Genomic DNA, 21,100 nt, shown 5'->3' with positions numbered 1-21,100 from the left:
TATTTAATGGTGGAACCCAAAACCGGAAACGTTAAAATTCCGTTTCTGTTCGGAACGAACCAATAGGAAAAAAATTCTGGTTCAAAGCCCTGGTGCTCAGTGACCAGTACGGTAAGCTTGCCTTACAAGATGGCCGCCACCAGGGAATCCCCGACTCTGTGACATCATGTGAAAACTATCTATAGGTCATTTCACTTTAGAGTCTCACATGAGTTCAAAGCACATTGCATCTGCCCTCCACCGCCACCAGCCCATCGCTCAGTTCTGCACGGTTCAGTCTCCGAATGCACCTGGAGTTGGCACGAGCACCACTGTCGAACGTCAGCAGCATCAGCCAAGCCAGACACCATCGGCAAGGCTAGCAACAACACAAGGGCCGAGCAGTGGCATGATGGGTGTCGGTGGAACCCCGACACTTCGGGCAGAGGTGCTCTGGATTTTAAAAACAATTACGGGACACCACTCGTACAGCTCGAATGAGGGCTCGAACTCTTTAAGGCTGTGTTCCCAGACTCGGAAGTCGCTACAACATTCTCCTGTGGAAAAAACAAAACGCCTTACAGAACAAAATTCGGTCTTGCTTGTCATGAATGTGAAGATTTGACAAGCACTGCACATAATGACTTTTATAATAAAAGTATTTTTACTTGAAACATTTGTCATTATTGGGAATTTGATCTGGTGTTCTACGACCGCATAATGGGTGCGATGTAGGTCTTAATTCTCATTTAAGTGGTCTTAAAAAGGTCTTATATTTATGGTGGTCAAACCTGGGGAAACCCTGCTGAAGCTCTTGATTTGTATCTGCGTAATTGACTGGCTGATCAGAGAACTGCATAAAACCGCAATGATGGATGGATGGATGGATGGGTGTTTCTAATAAAGTGGCTGTTGAGTGTGCATATATAAGGTTATGATTGATTGATTCAGTAAGTGTGGATTCATTTTCTAAAAAAAACCGATTCTGGCCACAAGTTCTCGTACATGATCGTTTCTATAGCAACGGCTTGTTCGTAGGCACTCGCCAGTTGAAATGGTGGAATCCATTCGCGTTTTATGTAAGGAGTCTCCAGTATCAGGACTTTCCACCATACTGCGTTTTTGTTTCATTAGTTTCAAGAACAGCTAACTTGCTCACAGATGTGCCACGAGATAATCTGTAATTAGAAATGGATAAAAACTACAACAGAGCCTTTTTATTTTGTGTGTGTGTACACGTACAGTTGTTCAAATTGGAAATTGAATCTAAGCTATGGTGCTGTAAGAATAAAATAATTTGGAATGGTTTGAGTAATTCCATCATACCACCCTCAGCATTGACTCTCTTCCCCCTAAAACAGCACACTGCTAAGTGTAAATATTGTAATTTAACCCAAATCAATTATAGGGGTGTTCACATGGCAACTTTTACTCCGATGTATCACCGGGGCTGCCCCGGTAGAGCGTTCACACGATACAAAGTTATACCGGTGTAGCCCCTGAAAGCTGCTTAAACAGGTGCAAATCTAACCCTGCTCGGGAGGTGGTTTAAGAAATTTACTCCGGAGTAAATGCTAGTTTGCGGGGCAGCACCGATATAAAATGGGACGTCTGAACGCTACGGGGTAGACTCGCTACGCGCGAGGAGAGTTGATTACATATGGGCATTGCATGATTTGCATCCTGGTATTTTGCGCTTCCAAAATGGCGAATATCAACAACAACAGAATTGCGTGTCTTCCAGTGTTGCCAGATTGGGCGGTTTTTGGCGAATTTTAACATATTTTGGGCTGGAAAACGTCAGCAGTATCTGGCAACACTGGTGTCTCAGACCTGTTTACTCCTACGATTTGTCCGTAGTTCCTACGATTTTTCAAAACAAAATACGGACTACGAATTCTTGTCCAAAAACTACGATTTATAGCCGAAATGTTGCCAAATGTTTCATCAGGCTTTCGTCTAAACGGGGGAACAGGGGCGCTGCGGCCTCTTACTCTCGGCGTGCGCCCCCTTACCGACTCCGTGAAAACATCCCAGCAACACCACGTGACAATGTGTCTGATCATCAAATATGTTATAATTGCTCCAAAAATATTCCAATCATAGTAGATACACCGCCAGATGGTGCAAAAACAATCCGAATTGGCGTTTTCCAGACTGAGGCGCCATGTTGTTTAGTTGTTTACTTGTCGCGGCTGCTCTCGCGAGATTTGACATGGGTTACATACAAGGTCAGCTGACTTGTAGAGCGAGATTTCTCGAGACTGAATGACCTTTCACCCACCGGCGCGGGAGCTTTTGACAGAAGTAGTTCGCGAGTTGTTTTTGTTGACACTTGGGCATTTAAAGATGTCATCCCGCGGCACGAAACGGAAGAAAGCCGAAGACTGTCCGGGGCAGAAGAAGATTACTTCTTTCTTTCACTGTTGACAGACAATTTGTTACAATTTCCCTCTCAGATAGCCTCAGAATGTCCCATTGGAGCATTTTTCAAAGGCTTTGCACAGCGGGGGGGGGGGGGACGTTGCATTGAATGCCATAATTGAGTTGCCATAAATGCATGTTCAGTTATTAACCAATGTCAAACTTTGTTAACTTGAAATTAAACTTTTTTGATGTTGACATTTTTTTTCTTGTTTTGTCAAGTTGCCAGGTATCAATGACTTGTGATTTGTTAGTAAAGAGTGTGAGATCAGCTGCCAATCAAGTATTAAGTAGCCTATTAGAGCATAGTATGGTCTCTGAAATATTTTTTTCTTATTGTAGCATCCTAAATAAGTATTACTGCTAGTCTTCTGGTTATTTCAGAGATACTGAAATAATGAAATGTATGAGGAGTCAACAAGTAGACCTTAGAGTCTAGGCTTGGTAATATGAGGATTATGGAGCAGATCTAGAATCTTACATGGGTTTGCTTTTTGGTTCTCACAGGTGCTTAACTTGACAGAAAAAAATAAGACCAGTGCTAGATTTTAATTTTTTAAATTTTGTTCATGTAATCGATCATTTACTTTCAACTTGAATGAGTACTATTATCTAATAGGCTGCTTTCTACTTTTTGTCTTCGATACAATACATAGATTGGACCCCAGTAAAATTCCTACTGACAGCTTACCAAAACTACTGACGAGATACTGCAAGACTACTGACAGGGCAAATTTGGGGTAAACAGGTCTGGTGTCTTCATCCACGTTGTTTTCCCGGTGCTTGGTGATGCCATGACAACCGGGAAAAGGAAGTACATTTTCACGCATGCGCATATTTAATTTCCGCATTACCATTGTATAGCACGGTCGTAAAAACTGCCGTGTGAACTCAAGTGGGGCTGCACCGGTGCTAACACGCTTCTCTCTAGTAAGCAGGTTTGTGACGTGTGAACGCTCCACAAAATTTACACCGGTGTAAGATATATCGCAACAAAATACATCGGTGCAGCATCGATGCAAATATGTGCCGTGTGAACACCCCTTTTGTCTGCACCTATAAGCTCGTAAACATCCTCGATTTCTGTTCATTCATTCATTCAGTATTCATAGCATGCGCTTTCTCTGCTTTGTGTTCCCCCAGTGGGCCAGTGCCCTGGTAAAAGATGGGAAAAACCTCTATGAGGCAGAGAAGGCCAAAAGGGAGACGTTCGGCAAGCTCTTCAGTAAGTATGAGCTCACTGTTTGTGAGCTTCGTGTAAATCTGGATAAAGAGCACAGAGGTTCTAGAGTCCGTTTGAAGCACTTCTTTACAAAATCCACCTCTGACTTTTTCCTCCCCTCCTTGTAGGAAAGTCGTTCCTCAGAAATCGTTTGTTTCGAGGACTTGACTCATGGCCTCCCTCGTCATTTTGCGTAAGTGTTGAACATGCCATAGTGTAGCCCAGGATTATTTTTTTTCACTGATCTCTTTTTAATTGCTTTTTTTTTTTCTTGCCCCCTTTCAGACAAGAAAGCCTCGCAAGTTTGACTTTGAACTTCCGGATATTTCCCTGAATGACTTGCAGTATCTGAAGAGCTGCTGTCCTGCTGAAGTGCAACCTTTTCTCAGGTAATGTACACAAGTAGAAGACATTTCATGACTAAGTAAGGAGTAAAGCAGTTGGGGATGTGCTGCTGAAGGAAAATGATCAACAGGTGGTACAATGCAAAGAAAAAGCCAAGTTATTCGTACCAAAGAAAAGCCAAGTTATTCGTACCACCCTGAAGTGTTTTATTACTTGGACCTGACAGCAGTTTACCAACTATTACTTTTGTAATTTCTTAAAGAACAGTACGTTGTGCTTAAGTTCCTGGGCTCCCCCAGGATGAAGTTCCTTGAGTCTTGGTTCCTGGATGAAGTTGGTCCCCAGGATGAAGTTCCTTGAGTCTTGGTTCCTGGGCTCCCCCAGGATGAGGTTCCTGGGCTCCCCCAGGATGAAGTTCCTTGAGTCTTGGTTCCTGGGCTCCCCCAGGATGAAGTTTCTTGAGTCTTGGTTCCTGGGCTCCCCCAGGATGAAGTTTCTTGAGTCTTGGTTCCTGGGCTCCCCCAGGATGAGGTTCCTTGAGTCTTGGTTCCTGGGCTCCCCCAGGATGAAGTTTCTTGAGTCTTGGTTCCTGGGCTCCCCCAGGATGAAGTTCCTTGAGTCTTGGTTCCTGGGCTCCCCCAGGATGAAGTTCCTTGAGTCTTGGTTCCTGGGCTCCCCCAGGATGAAGTTCCTTGAGTCTTGGTTCCTGGGCTCCCCCAGCAGCCCTAGAAATTCATATATTTCTTCACCAGCCAGCCAGACTAGTTCCCTTCCAAAGTAACTCGCCAAACAGAAAATCAACTCGCCAAAATTTGTTCATGTATGAATTTTACTTCTGTCAAAAATAACGCAAAAGAGAGTAGTTACTATTGTTCATGACTAATGTGCATTTATTTCAAGACCCGAGTATTTTGATACTGTTGTTAAATACATAAATGAGAACACCACAGAGCACCATAATATAATATCAACAAATAATAATATATTGGAAAACTTGGCAACTTGGTGTATGAGTATTGAAAACAAATATCCTTACTATCACGACTATAGCACCCAAAATATGTCCAACATGCTTTCTGTATTTCACCATTTATGAGAGAGAAAGCATTAGGAGCTTCATATTGACTAGGAATCAACTTGAAAAAAATTAATTATTCCATAAAAATCATCTCGCAGCCAAGGCCTACCCTGCTCCCACGTTTGCTTATAAGTCCTTTGTCGTTTCTCCTTCTCGTACGCTTTATCGACGGCCTTTTTCTCCTCTTCAGACCGAGGTTGCTTTGTCCCCGTCTCTGGCGGTTTCTGTACGCCTTTCAGAAAATTCCACATCGCGACGTAGCTTTAGCAGATGTAGATGTAAACAAGAACAAAAACACACGTGTTTAAATTAGGGATGGCGAAAACTAAAAAAAAATCTTGACCAACCACCGAGCCTCATTAGCCGGTTAAAGTCGGTTAACCTATGAGTTTAAACAGGGATGCAAACGGTGCGCCTTTTGGCGGATGCCGCCTTTTTCACGGCTGAATCGTGCAGATCCGATTTTTTTTTTTTTTTTTTTTTTTTTTTTTTTTTTAGGGGGGGCGTTGGAGTGTCTGATTATAATTTCAAAGTAAATTCTGTATTAAAATTACTAAGGGTGTTTTCACACCTGGTCCCCTTTAAAGGAACCAGACTCAGTCCTCTTTCTGTTCACACCAGGTCCTCTAGAGCCCTCAGACCCCCAGTGCACGGAATTCTGGGTAATTTTCTCTTGAATCAAAATGTCTGCTGCCATGCTTGCCCTGCTATATTCTTTCATCAAAATAGTGCGGATTAAGGAAAATATGCGCAGTGCACGATCATTACATTCACTTTTTTATTGTGGCCGACTCATCAGTCAGTAAGTTCAGAAAGCGGCTGTGGTAAGTTCCAAAAGGAAGTTGAGTTTCCCTGCTACAGTCACGTGACCAACTACGGCAAACGAAGAAGGTTAAACTACAGTGAAAAAGGCGAAGTGAACCCTGTGCGCTTTTTGTTCACAATGCGCAGATTAGGCGAACCGTACCGTTGATTTTAAGCGAACTGTACTGAGACCACCTCCTGAGGTGGTCTCAGTTCGGTTCGCTTTAAAGGGGTCTGGGTACGGTTGGAGTGTTCACATATGCGCAAAAAATGCTGAGTCATCAATCTGAGTTCGGTTAGATGGCTGAAAGGGACCAAGTGTGAAAACACCCTAAATAAGCAAATGCCGTTACAGTCCATGAAACATAGGAAGTATAAGTATGAGAAGAAAACAGTAAATCAGAAAGCTGCACACGTTTTCCCGGAAGCTGCGCAAATGTGCGCAGCTTTCTGATTTACTGTTTTCTTCTCATACTTATACTTCCTATGTTTCATGGACTATAACGGCATTTGCTTATTTAGTAATTTTAATACAGAATTTACTCTGATGAAATTATTCAGACACTCCAACGCCCCCCCTAAAAAAAAAAAATCGGATCTGCACGATTCAGCCGTGAAAAAGGCGGTATCCGCTAAAAGGCGTGCCGTTTGCATCCCTGTTTAAAATTCTAGAACTGGAATTATTAGAATCTATTCTAAATCTAACCGCGAGCATCCGCACATTCAGTCCCAGTCGCTGCCCTCCACTCACATTACCTTTCCTACAGCGCAAAACATTTAGTCAAACGCGGCACTGATGTCGAGGGGTTTGTATTGGAGCGGAGGACAAATGGCTCCAGCTTAGAGACAGTTTCAGTTGGCCATGATGGCGTTGAAAATAAAGTCAAGTGCTAGAAGAAGTACATAACATTCAGTGATGGGAATAACAGCGTTAAAATAAAGGCTGTTATAACGCCGGGTAATCTAATTAATTAACTACAATCGTTATAACGCCATTACCAATATCAACACGCCATTACTGCATGGTATTGAAGTTGCTCTGAAGCCGTCACCGACTTGGCTCACAGACATAAAAGCTGCGTTTGTCACTCCCCCTCCAGACACCGCTGTCATTTCATTCTCTCCCCTTCCCTCCAAAAGTCGGCATCTGCGCCTTTAGTTTGTGTGGAGAGATATGATCTGCAATAACATGCATTGTTGGCTACAGACCGAAACATACTTTCAGAATGCACTGGCCAAGGCAGGACTAAACTCCATGTGCCTTCTAATAATAATTAAAAAAAAAAAACAGAATAGTAATTTGTAAGCTAAAAAGCCTGTGTCTACACTTTTCTTTCGCCGAGTGGCAGCTGTCTTCAACTGGGGCGGGACATGACTGAATGGGTGTTTCTGATTTGTCAGCTGTCATCCTTACACCGCATGGCATGCCCCAAGCGTTTACAACACAGAATTCCAGGTTCTCCGCTCCAAAATCGGCAGCTTCAAAACGATTGATTTTTTTTTTTTTTAAACCGACAACCAAAAAAAAATTAACCGGTTGACGTTGATTCGGTCAAACGGTCATCGGTTAACATCCCTAGTTTAAATGGGCGATAATGTGGCCACATCTATTGAATTTGATAACGTGATGTGGCAGCGGGGGCGTGGCCAAGCGGCAGTCTGTGAATGGAGGGCGGAGTCAGGGAAGGTAAGTGGTGGAATCATTGCACCTGATGGGGATTAACCTGTGTTTGTGTGTCTTCCCCAGTGACCGCGCCCTTTAAAAGGAGAGGAGAGCAGAGAAAGGGAGCTCTCTCTCTCTCTCTCTCTCTCTCCCCAACCAGAACACGTGGGGGTGTGTGCACGCGTGCGGCTGGGAAGTGATAAAAGGCTGAAAAGCTAGCAATAAATAGTTCATTGAGAACTCGGTTCTGGCCTGCCGTGCTTCTGTGCTCCACCCACCTGGTCCAATACTACACGTGATTACCGCGATATTCAGCGAGATGCGTTATATGCATGCGCAGTAGTGAAAAAACCGACAGCCTGACTCGTACACGATATGATTCGGAATTCTTCTGTGTTTTCCGTCCTGCCGATAAACACATCGATGAACACAGACACGGCACACGCTTAATATGTGGCGGCTTTACACTGTGTGCACAATTATTTGGCAAGTTGTATTCCTGATGATTAATTTTATCGTTGAACAAATACAGTGCTCTCAGTCAATCCAAATTGTTAATAAACCTAAAACCAGAATGATTAACAAAGGAAAGGGGAGTTTCGGCCTTCTCAGGGGAATATACAAGTGTGCAGAATTATTAGGCAACATTTAGTGTGCAGAATTATTATGCAACTAAATGAAAAGTTTAAAGTTTCCCATCTCACTTGTTTATTTTAATTTTCAGTGTAACAAATAAACAACTCAGAATTAACAAATAAACACTTCTAGCATTTCAAAAATATTCAGTGACCAATATAGCCACCCTTCTTTTCAATAACTGCCATGAGCCTTCCATCCAGTCTGTTAGCTTTTTGATTTGTTGACGATCAACATTTTGTGCAGGAGCAACCACGGCCTCCCAAATGCTATTCAGAGTGGTGTATTGTCTTCCCTCGCTGTAAATCTCATGCTTAAGAAGCGGCCACAAGTACTCAATAGGGTTTAAGTCAGGTGAGGAAGGGGGCCCATGTCATTACTTTGTCATCTTTAAGGCCTTTGCGGGCTCGCCAAGCAGTGGAGTACTTGGGTGCATGTGATGGTGCATTGTTCTGCATAACAATCATGGCCTTCTTGAATGATGCAGACTTCTTCCCATACCACTGCTTGAAGAATGTATCTTTTAGAAACTGGCAGTAGGTTTGGGAGTTGATGTTAAGTCCATCTTCAACCTGAAATGGTCAAACTAGCTCATCCTTAATAATAGCAGCCCATGCCATTACCCCTCCACCACCTTGCTGGTGTCTGAGTCAAAGTGCCCTGTGTCCATTAGTTATAAAACCTTTGGAAAATCTGTCTTCAGATATTTCTTGGCCCAATCTTGACATTTCAACTTGTGAGTCTTGTTTAGTGGTGGTCGTGTTTCAGCCTTCCTTACCTTGGCCATGTCTCTGAGCACCGAACACCTTGTCCTTCTGGACACTCCAGGTCGGTTGCAGTTCTAGAATATTGTGGCACTGGAGGATAATGGGTTCCTGGTAGCTTCATGTTTAATCCTTCTCAAGTCTTTTGCGGTTAATTTGTGTCTTTTCTTCTCCACACATTTTTGCGACCCTGTTGACTATTTGCAACAAAACGTTTGATTCTTCTGTGCTCACATTTCTATAGCTTAGCTATTTCAAGAGTGCTGCATCCCTCTGATAGGCATTTTACAATTTTTGTCTTTTCAGTGTCTGTTAAATCTCTTTTTTTTTTTTTTTTGGCCCATTTTGCCTGAGATAAAGAAGCTGCCTAATAATTATGCACACCTTAATATAGGGTATTAATGACTTTAGGTCACACCCTCCCTCATTACACAAATAAATACAACCTGAGAATGCTTAAATCCAATTAGCATTCAAGTGTATCTAGCTTGCGGTTGGAAAACATGCATAGAAATAATGGTAGGGTCAGAGTACTCACTTGCCTAATAATTGTGCACACAGTGTAGTTGACGGTGTGTCTGAATGTTCGCTTCATATATATTTTTTATTTTCAACAGGAATTACCCGCCAAATGACAAGTCGCCTCGGGCGACCGGACCACCGCGAATTTCAAGCCCCGCCCAGGATTCATTTTTTGTGCTAAAGATTCTGAGCTTGAGTACCAATCAGACGTTTGCGATACTGAACGGTCTTATCTCTGTGACACTTGTTGTTTTTCTCTTCTTGCCATATTCATAATGTCTGTTTTCCTTCAGGGTTCCATCACTATGTGATTTTGAGCCGCTAAACCATCACACAGAAGCTCTTCGTCAGCTCGTCCAAGCAGCTCAGAGCGTGGACGAGATGTCTCAAACCATCACAGACTTACTGAGTGAACTGAAGGTACAAGACCACTTTGTGTGGAAGGTTCATTGGGTTTAATGTCTAACTTTTTTTTCTGACAATTTTTGCTATGCCTTTGAAGGTTTCTGGGAACCAGAGTGCACAGAGACTAAGCTCGGAAAGCAGAACAGAGACCACGCCCACATCTTCTAAAACCCTGCCCACCCTCAGTATACAGTCTCCACCCACTCAGCCGCTGTCCCTTCCAGCTCCCTTAGAAGATCTGTCTCCTGACAGTATAGACGCCCATACGTTTGACTTTGAAACCATAGGACATCCCAACATGGATCCCGTGCTCCAGCAGGGCTCTCTGGACCTGGACTCCTTAGCCGAGAGCCCAGAATCGGACTTCATGTCGGCGGTCAATGAGTTTGTCATCGAAGAGAACGTAACATCACCCAATCCCATCAGTGACCCGACAAGTCCCGAGATGATGGTCGAGTCTCTTTACTCCTCGGTTATCAATGCTATAGATAGCAAAAGGATCCAGGACACGACCTTGCTCGAGAAAGAGAACTCCGTCATCATGACCCTCAAGCTGACTGTAGACAAGTATCGTTCGGCTGCTGAGGAGTCGCAGAGCAGCATGAGGAAAGTTAAAGATGACCTGTGCCATTTCCAGGGACTTGTTTTGAAAGAGCAGCGGGACTTTGGCTTCGCCCTGAAGAAGATGAGTGCAGAAATTCACAGGATAGTCGGTAATATTAGACGTTGTCAGGAAGAGGAACTCGGAGAGGCACACCAGAATGAGCTCCAGAAGCTGAAAGATGATCACGAAAAACACGTCCTCCGACTTACTGACGAGCTGGAAGGGAACCACAAGATCGTCCGGGACGTCCAGAGGGCTATGCTCGACCTCGAAGGGCTCGTGGAGAGGAAGGAGAAAGAGCTGGCTCAGACGGAGGGTGAGAAGGAGCGTCTGCTGCAGGAGATGCGCAACAGCCACCAGCAGGCTGTCCAGGAGTTGGAGAGGAGTCTCTCCGAGCGCAGCAAGGAGCTTCAAGACGCCCTGCGTTCCAAAGACGCGCTTGCCAACCAGCTGGACGGCCTGCGAGTTGAGATCGAGCAGATGATCCGCCAAGAGATGGAGAACGCAGAGAAGAACCGTCTCCAAGAGTTGGAAGCTCGTCTGAAAACGGAGCATCTGGCGCAAATGGAGATCCTGAAACACAGCAACCAGAGTGCTCTTGACACCCTCACGCTTGAGAACCAAGTCAAACTGAAGGAGCTCGCGGAATCGCACTTGACGGAACTGAAGGAGCGCGAGTGCCGCCTGAAGGACTACGACGCGCGCATCAGTGAGCTCGCCGACGCCCGGTGCAAACTCGAAGTGGAAATGGCTCTGAAGGAGACCGAAACGGAAGACCTGCGCTTGCAGTACGAGGAAGCCAAGAACCAGCAGGAGGAGGCTCTGAAGGCGGAGATGGAGTCACAGACAAAGGCTCTCCAGGAGCAAGTCGAGGCGCTGGCGCAGCAGCTGCAGAAGAAGAACGAGGAGCACGAGCAAGGCCTCGCCGAGCTGCGCGCTCTCATGCGCATCGAGAAGGACCACTGCATCTCGGAGCTGGTGGAGCGGCACGACGAGGAGAGCACGCTGCTGCGCCACGAGTTCTCCGCACTCAAGCAGAAGTCTCAGGACGCTGAGAAGGACTGTGAGGAACGCCTCCAGGAGATTCAGCACCAGCTGGACGACCAGCTCAAAACTTTACGCCAGGAACTGGAGGAGGAGCAGAGGGCTTTCAGGGAGAAAGAGCGCGACTTCCAAACGGCCATCAGCGACCTGCAGGCTGTAAACACGCTCCTGTCCGGGCAGCTGGAGCAGGAACGTCAGGAGGCCCGGCGAACGGCGGAGGAGGAGAAAGAGGCGCTAAAAGACGCCTTGCTGCAGAAGGAGGAACTGGAAGTGAGGCTGTTAAGAAAAATTAAACTACTTGAAACTCGGCTTGGGGAGCGACAATCGGCTGACAAGTGAGTGAGAGATTTTTCGTCAATCGTCGAATCTCATTTCTTAAATGAGTAGAAATTTTTTTTTTCACAAACACTTGAGTAATTGCGATAAAAGTCGATTTGATTTTCAGGGATGTGATTTTTCCGCGAATTCGCGGAATTCCGCTTTTTTCACCTCAAAACTTGAAAAAAAAAATGCTTCCGATTTTTCCCTCAAATCCACATTCGTTCCGACTTTGTTTGAAAGATGGCAGCCTCGGATTTGCATCTTTACGCCTCGATCACGGAGGCTGCCATCTTTCAACTCTTTGTTTGAAGCAAGCGCATTCATTGGTTGTTACAGAGCGATGGACCAATCATGTACCTCGTTTCATCTCATTGACGTAATTACGTCATTTACGCAATTCCGTCATTGAGATGAAACGAGGTACGTGATTGGCCCATCGCTCTGTAACAACCAATGAACGCGCTTGTTAGATAGCTGTACGTAAGCTCGCCTCAAACAGAGTTGAAAGATGGCAGCCTCCGTGATCGAGCGTAAAGATGCAAAGCGAGAGAGAGAGCGAGCGAGTGAGAGAGAGAGCAAGAGAGAGAGAGCGCGAGTGAGCGAGAGAGAGAGCGCGCGCGAGTGAGAGAGAGCAAGAGAGAGAGAGCGCGAGTGAGCGAGAGAGAGCGAGAGAGAGAGAGAGCGCGAGTGAGCGAGAGAGAGAGCGTGCATGCGCGCGCGAGTGAGAGAGCGAGTGAGAGAGAGCGAGTGAGAGTGCGTGCGTGCGCGCGCGCGCGCGTGAGAGAGCGCGCGTGAGAGAGCGCGCGTGAGAGAGCGCGCGAGTGAGAGAGAGCGAGTGAGAGAGTGCGTGCGCGAGAGAGAGCGAGTGAGAGAGTGCGTGCGCGCGCGAGTGAGAGAGAGTGCGTGCGCGCGCGAGTGAGAGAGAGAGAGTGCGTGCGCGCGCGAGTGAGAGAGAGAGAGTGCGTGCGCGCGCGAGTGAGAGAGAGAGAGTGCGTGCGCGCGCGAGTGAGAGAGAGAGAGTGCGTGCGCGCGCGAGTGAGAGAGAGAGTGCGTGCGCGCGCGAGTGAGAGAGAGAGTGCGTGCGCGCGCGAGTGAGAGAGAGAGAGTGCGTGCGCGCGAGAGAGAGAGTGCGTGCGCGCGAGAGAGAGAGTGCGTGCGCGCGCGAGAGAGTGCGTGCGCGCGCGAGAGAGTGCGTGCGCGCGAGAGAGAGTGCGTGCGCGCGCGAGAGAGAGTGCGTGCGCGCGCGAGAGAGAGTGCGTGCGCGCGCGAGAGAGAGAGTGCGTGCGCGCGCGAGAGAGAGAGTGCGTGCGCGCGCGAGAGAGAGAGTGCGTGCGCGCGCGAGAGAGAGAGTGCGTGCGCGCGCGAGAGAGAGAGTGCGTGCGCGCGCGAGAGAGAGAGAGCGTGCGCGCGCGAGTGAGAGAGAGCGAGTGAGAGAGCGTGCGCGCGCGAGTGAGAGAGCGAGTGAGAGAGTGCGTGCGCGCGCTTGTGAGAGAGAGCGAGTGAGAGAGTGCGTGCGCGCGCGAGTGAGAGAGAGCGAGTGAGAGAGTGCGTGCGCGCGCGAGTGAGAGAGAGCGAGTGAGAGTGCGTGCGCGCGCGAGTGAGAGAGAGCGAGTGAGAGAGTGCGTGCGCGCGCGAGTGAGAGAGAGCGAGTGAGAGTGCGTGCGCGCGCGAGTGAGAGAGAGCGAGTGAGAGAGTGCGTGCGCGCGCGAGTGAGAGCGAGCGAGTGAGAGCGAGCGAGAGAGAGCGAGTGAGAGAGAGCGAGTGAGAGTGCGTGCGCGCGCGAGTGAGAGAGAGCGAGTGAGAGAGTGCGCGCGCGAGTGAGAGAGAGCGAGTGAGAGAGTGCGTGCGCGCGCGAGTGAGAGAGAGCGAGTGAGAGAGTGCGTGCGCGCGCGAGTGAGAGAGCGAGTGAGAGAGTGCGTGCGCGCGCGAGTGAGAGAGTGAGCGAGTGTGTGTGTCAGAGTTGCATGTTGACCATTAAATTGGCTTGAATTTGTTACCGTATTTTCTGGACTATAGAGCGCACCTGTATATAAGCCGCATCCGCTCTATTTAAAAAAAAAAAAATTTTTTAAAAAGATATACAAGCCGCACCGGGCTATAAGCCGCAGATATCTATGGTGAAAAATTAGATATTTACTGCATGTACAGAATGATTTTGTACTGTAAATGTACATGTATGTACCTGAACAGATTCTTTCCGAACAGTGCCTTTTAACACGGCAGCAACTTTGCTGATTAAAACGGAACAGAACCAAGAGAAAATAACCGGTATTTATTTACCTTCATTTCTCCTGTGTTTGAAACCACAAGTCACTTTAATCATCTTCGCTGGATTTGAAAATAATTACCAGTTAGTAATTTGTCGTGCGTGTTCTATCTGCTAAAGATCTGCTAATTCTTCTTTGCATTGATTTTTCGTCTATCTTATTTTTGATTCTACTTCCGGTTAGAGCGCCCCTAGCGGTGGAAGAAAAATCCACAGAATAGCCACACCTTTGTATAAGCCGCATGGTTCAAAACCTAGGAAAAAAGTAGCGGCTTATAGTCCAGAAAATACGGTAATCATGACAAGTTTTTTCTTGTGTGTTTGCTTTCCATTTTAGTACAATTTTTAAGTCAGAAAACCCCAAAACCCAGGAGCTTCAGGGGGCTTTCCCCCTTGTCCCCTCACCAGGGTGCTGCCCTGGACCAGCTGGGGGCCTGCGGCCCCCAGACCCCCGGCTAAAATTTTCAGATAATTTCACCGGCCCCAAATCACATCCCTGGATTTTAAGATCAGCCTGCTTTTGATTGAAGTTTAATCATAATAATAAAAATCCTGCAGCGTTTTGGTCGTATCCAAGCTCTCAAATCAACTCTAACTTCACACGAGTGAATGAAGATTCATTTCTGGGGAAATTTTTTACTCATTTGAGTCGAGCTCTTCATACTCAACCTTTTACACCGATTTAAAAAAAAAAAACACTAAGGCCATCCTTAAAAAAATCCGTTTCCTGTCCACCAGGTGAGCAAAAAAATTTTCAGTCGGGAGGGAGGGATTTTTTTTTTTTTTTAATATATAGATGGATAAGAAATCACAATGCTGTGTTTGCTTTTTCTTTCAGTACTTTTTTATTACAAAAGCAGACACATTTAATAAAATGACAGTTTAATCAACTGAAACTTGTACAAAAACTTGAAGTTAGCATTTTAAATGCTGACTGCAACATTTGCAAAACTTTTACATAAATGTCCGACACACGGACTTTTTCTACAACCCCTGGCAAAAAGTATGGACTCGCCAGTCTTGGATGAGCACTCATTCAGACGTTTTATTCTGTAGAACAAACTGAGATCACAAACATGATACAATAATAGTCATTCCAGAGTGCAACTTCTTGGCCTTCAGAAACACTAAAATAAACGAAGAAAATACATTGTGATAGTCAGCAAATGTTACTTTTATAGACCAAGCACAGGGAAAAAAAATATGGAAATCACTCAATTCTGAGGAAAAAAATATGGAATCACTCAATTTTCAGGTAGAAAATAAGGACTCACCCAGTCAATTTCCTTTCCCTAAACTGACACCTGCCTCAGATTAGATCTGCTCGTTAGTCTGCAGTTAGAAACAGCGCAGTTATCACACCTTGGAGGGCTGCTGGACCAAGCGGATTGGCAAGAATCATGGCTCCAACAAGAGAGATGTCTCTTGAAACAAAAGAGAGGATTGTCAAACTTCTTAAAGAAGGTAGCTCTTCACGCATGGTTGCCAAAGATGTGGGCTGTTCACAGTCAGCTGTATCTAAGATATGGACCAAGTACAAACAGCATGGGAAGGTTTTTAAAGCCAAGCGTACTGGTAGTAGACCAAGGAAGACATCAAAGTGTCAAGACAAAAAACTTAAGGCCATATGTCTTGAAAACTGAAAAAGTACAACAAAACAAATGAAGCATAAATGGGAGGAAGCTGGAGTCGATGTACAAGTATGTGACCGAACCGTGAGAAATCGCCTAAAGGAAATGGGATTTTCATATAGGAAAGCTAAAAGAAAACCATCATTGACACCTAAACAGAAAAGAACAAGACTACAACGGGCTAAGGAGACGCAATCATGGACTGTGGATGACTGGATGAAAGTTATCTTCAGTGACGAATCACGAATTTGCATTGGACAAGGTGATGGTGCTGGAACTTTTGTTTGGTGCCGTTCCAGTGAGATTTATGAAGAGGACTGGCTGAAGAAAACATCCAAATTTCCACAATCCTTGATGATATGGGGCTGCATGTCAGGCAAAGGCACTGGGGAGATGGCTGTGGGTACTTCTTCAATAAATGCACAGGTTTACATTGACATATTGGACAGTTTTCTTATCCCTTCAATTGAAAAGATGTTTGGGGATGATGAAATAATTTTCCAAGATGACAATGCATCGTGCCATAGAGCAAAAACTGTGAAAGCATTCCTTGGTGAAAGACACATCCAGTCAATGTCACGGCCTGCAAATAGTCCAGATCTCAACCCAATAGAAAACTTGTGGTGGAAATTGAAAAAAAATGGTCCACAACAAGGCTCCGGCCTGCAAAGCTGATCTGGCAACTGCAATCAAAGAGAGTTGGCACCAGATTGATGAAGAATACTGTTTGTCACTCATCAAGTCCATGCCTAAGGCCAAAAAAAAAAAAAAAGTGTGTTTCAGGTAACATGAAATACTAAAATAAGGTCGGTAGGTAGGAAAAAAATTTTTTTTTTTCTTCTTAATTTTTTTTTTATTTTGTTCGAAAAAATTAACACAAGTAAACATCTTACAAAATAGTATTTTGACACAGAATCCTTTATACCACACATCATAATAAAATAAGTGTTTTAAATCTTTAAACGAATAAAAAAAATATCGCAAGAGTTCGAGTTACTGTATGATCTACGGAAGCGTATTGCTGCCACACTCAAAAAAAAATTGGCTTAGAATCAAGTAATTACGTGAAAAGATATTGTTAACAAAGTTATCACGTTTTTACAATATATTTATCATGTAATAACGTCACGTAATTTCATGTTATGAAATTATCACGTTATTTCATGATAGTTTCATGTAATAACATGAAAACACCTTATCAAGAAATAACGTGAAAATAACGTCCTAGGCTAGGCTACTTCCATTAAAAGCAGACGGCCTAGCCGAGCCTACTGTAGAACTTGGGTCGAGCAAAAACATGGCTGAATCCTGAATGACTCTTATTTATATAAATAGGGGACTACATAGGCGGCAAAATGTAGTGTTTTTCCCTGCCATGGAAGTGCACTTGTATACTGAAGAGGAAGCAATTTGCATTACAGCCTTGAATGAGGATTCAAAATGGCGGCTCGGCTCAGTTTTCCCTTCCTCCTTCAGTATACAAGTGCGCTTCCATGTTTATGCAGGAGGGCTGATAGAAGTGGCGAAACATTTTACTTTTTATCGTTTCTTTCACAACTTGAATGCGTTGGAACAAAAAATTGACAAACTAACGCCGCTTACACTAAAATATCGAGGGAAATTTGTAATAAAAACTTTATGGTCGGCAATTTCGCCGCCGAAATTCTCGGTCGGTCGGGTTACCGGAAACACACTTTTTTTTTTTTTTTTTTTTTTTTTAATTTATTTGGCCTAAGAGACTGCAAGCTGTTATAAAAGCCAGAGGTGGTGCAACTAAGTACTAGTGATGTGTTTTGAATGCTCTTTTGTTTGTCTGTTTTTCATGATTCCATATTTTTTTCCTCAGAATTGAGTGATTTCCATATTTTTTTTCCCTGTGCTTGGTCTAGAAAAGTAACATTTACTGACTTCCACAATGCTTTTTCTTCATTTCTTTTTGTGTTTCTGAAGGCCAAGAAGGTGCACTTTGGATTGACTTTATTATTGTATCATGTTTGTGATCTGAGTTTGTTCTACAGAATAAAATGTGTGAATGAGTGCTCATTCAAGACTGGTGATTCCATACTTTTTGCCAGGGGTTGTAGTTCTAAATCGAGCGTTAGGCCTAGTTCGGATGAAATTACACTATTAAAATGATCACTGAATGATTTGTTTTTCTGAATCTTTACTATTTTGTTGTTCGCTAGAATACCATTTTGCGATTTCACATTTAAGCAAATGTTTGAAAACTCCGGATCTCCTTCCTTCATGGTGGCTGACATTTTTTTGTGCCGCACGGCGCATGCGCAGAGCTGATTCAGTTCTATATTCTGCGCGGAATGCAGGGCTTTCCACAAGCGCCGGCTGCCGGACATACAGCCGACTACTTTAATGACTATTATTTTTGTAGCCCACAGGCTCTAAATATTAATTTTCGATTTTAATAAAATTAAATGTTTATCTAACGGACTGACAATAATGTCAAACTGAACCGCACTCGTTTAAGTTGTGATTCGTGCTGTTTGTACCGATAATAACCACAAATTCCCCACCGACTTCGTTGATCAAGGGAGAGTAACTCATCCGCGGCCCTGACATGCGGTGTGTGCGCGCGCGCACTCGGCGGAGGCAGTAGTGTGTCGGAGGGGACAGAAGCAGAGATAACGCTTATTTTGTCTCCGGTAAACCAGTCTTCTCTCGTTCAGTTACGTGCTGGCATCAAAAGACACCGTTGGTTGTAAATGAACCCAAACTGAGTGGTTGGAGTGTATTTTCATACACAAATGGAGAAATGTTCGCTGAGTGTGTAATTGTGTAGCCGCCACTGCAGACCGTTGTCGTTGTTAATTCACAGCATGCTCAGCTGCGTGAATGTGTCATGCACTGAAAATAAGAGATTTACAAGCCAGGAACGCCTCATGATGCAATACGCAAGAAAAGAAAGAAGATTTACTGCCATTTTACTTTGTATTTGAGTAAAGTGAATAACTAACTAAATGGTCTGTGGAAAATACATTTAGACTACATTCAGACTGCACCCTGAAACGACCCATATCCGATTTTTTTGCCCATATGCGACCTGTATCCGATTTGTTATTGACAATCTGAACGACACAGATCCGATTTTTTCACATGCGACCCAGGCCGCTTGGATATGTGGTCCTAATTCCGATGCATATCCGATATTTTCACATGCGACTGCAGTCTGACCGGACAGGTCGCATTCATGCGACCTACACGTCATCAACAAGAGACAAACGTCACTATTCTGCGTTGGCTAATCCCGCCTCTTTGGTGGAAAACAACAACATTTGTACAGTTTTCAGAATTTAAATAGACTTTTATAGAATTAATCAAGCTAATGGTGGATTCGGTAGGGACCTGGATGTTGATCTGTTAGCCTGATTAAATAAAACAGTTTCTATAACTGATTTATAACTTAAACCATCCTGTATTACAAGATTATAAGATTGTTCTGGAAATTTCCAGTAATTTGACACCTTCGGTCTCATTAGTCTGCTGCCCACATTAATCAGGTTATTGTGTGAGTTCGCCACAAAAACCACATCGCCAGGTCTCGCCTCATCTCCATAGCAAACTGCACTGGTGTTTCTGCACCTTGAGCCAGCGCTGAGAGAAGTTGCAGAATTCAGCTGGCTATAAACAATCTAAATAAATATTTATAAAAATGTAGAAAAAGTTTATTAATATGCCGAAATAAATATGTGCAAATTATTAAGCCTGAATTAAGAGTTTGGTAATACAGCGGCCGTATCCCAAATGACTGCCTACTGAAGCTCGAGTGCACTATATAGAGTTTAAAAATCCATTACTTCCTAGTAACATGTAGTGCACTTATATAGAAATTAGAGAGACATTTAGGAGTCAACCCTCGTTACCAGGCTACACGGTTTCATTTCAGTTCAGAAGCAAAAACACACACGAGACCTCACTTTAACACTAACCAGATAATTAAACAAAAAAGAAATCATTAAACATGAAGAGTGCGCTTTTTTTTTTTGTTTACGTATTACGTAGATGGCTTATTACGTGTCAATTTGCGCATGCGGGACACTTTTGGGTCGTTTTCCGTTCATATTGGAGATCGCATACAAGTCTCATATAATTGGTAATGTGAACGGCCTAACAAAAAAATTGGATTTCACAACAAATCGGATATGGGTCGTTTCAGGTTGCAGTCTGAACGTAGTGTTAATCCTGGGAACTGCGTGCACAGGAGTTTTTGTGTTTACTCCTCCCGGCGGCTACTTATTTGTCATGGCTGGCTAGTATGAGCCTTAGTGGAAAGCCCTGGGAATGCGTAAATGTCAAGTTCGATTTTAGATTTACGAACCCGAAAAAAATGTCGAAAAACCGGCGTTAAAAAAAAAAATTCAACCGCACAAACAGCACTCACCCGGAAACAGAACGTTTTTTAATAATGGCCTAACCTGACTGCGATGTTGCAGAGTTGTTGATGCTGGAGACGGAGAAGCTGTGGACGTGGCGTTGCAGCAGAGGTTGGACGAAGAAAGAGAGTCTCTGCTGGGCAAGCTGGAGATGCTGGAGAAGAAGAAGAACGAGGAGCTGCAGAACCTGAAGACCTCGCTGATCGCTGAGCAGCAGGTAGGATCCGGGACGCTGGAGACAGGTCTGTCCAGGCAGAAGTTTTCTCTACACTTCTCCCTGGCACATTGTCGGATCTCGTTTGTTCGATGGAAGAACAACTTTTTTATTTATTCAAGAACGACACAATTACTGGATCCCAAATCCGTTTCATGATGTGGAATAACCGCTCAGCAGCTTCCTGTTCTCAGTGAGAATATCGCAGCTCGAAACATTCGTTCCCTCGCCAGCGTCTTGTTTTTCTCTCAGCAAACAAAATAAACATCATCTTGGAGAAAACCTCACCTTTTCAGCAATTCGTTCCGAATAGTGAAACAGGTAGATTTGACGTTTGCATTTGAAATTACTGATTTGTTGTACCAACACATGTTCACAAAGCTCCGCCCCCTCAGGATCTCTGAAGGCCTGGAGAGATGCGTGTCGACGAAGTGACTGACAGGAGGCCTATCCGAACACACACGGTTGTTTTCTTCGCCGTCTAATCCAGTTGTACCAAGGGCACGGGTTTTTATTTCATCATATTTTACATATCGTCCGGATTTATTTGGAGGAAATTAAAAAAAAAATAAAATAAAATACTGTTGCACCTTTTGAAATAAGTTATTCCACGAAACCGTCATAGATGACGAGGCACGGACAAGCCGTGTACGACGAGATTGAGTGGAATAACGATTTTATTCGATCCACGTTCATTGGGTTTTAAGAAACGGAGCATTTTTATTTTTAGCAAATTCGATTGATAACTTTTTTTTTTTTATAAAAAACGTCCTACAAAATAATTTCTGTG

At 44.4% G+C, this 21,100-nt stretch overlaps 1 protein-coding gene across 8 annotated transcripts in view; it reads left to right on the top strand.

Moving 5' to 3' along the window:
- The window catches only part of rb1cc1 (RB1-inducible coiled-coil 1), a 64,901-nt gene that overhangs the window by 24,718 nt on the left and 19,083 nt on the right, over positions 1-21,100 (top strand). For all 8 annotated transcript variants that reach the window (XM_060921054.1, XM_060921053.1, XM_060921048.1 and 5 more), the window contains 6 exons: positions 3,547-3,628; positions 3,754-3,818; positions 3,911-4,014; positions 9,731-9,857; positions 9,940-11,825; positions 20,157-20,313. In XM_060921054.1, coding sequence (XP_060777037.1) covers positions 3,547-3,628; positions 3,754-3,818; positions 3,911-4,014; positions 9,731-9,857; positions 9,940-11,825; positions 20,157-20,313 — 2,421 coding nt within the window. The remainder of the gene's footprint in view (positions 1-3,546; positions 3,629-3,753; positions 3,819-3,910; positions 4,015-9,730; positions 9,858-9,939; positions 11,826-20,156; positions 20,314-21,100) is intronic.

Source organism: Neoarius graeffei, chromosome 5 (genome assembly GCF_027579695.1).
Source record: "Neoarius graeffei isolate fNeoGra1 chromosome 5, fNeoGra1.pri, whole genome shotgun sequence".
In the NCBI taxonomy this organism is placed as follows: Eukaryota; Metazoa; Chordata; class Actinopteri; order Siluriformes; family Ariidae; genus Neoarius; species Neoarius graeffei.
Note: the sequence above shows the minus strand (reverse complement) of the source record. Positions and strands in the feature narration are given on the sequence as shown.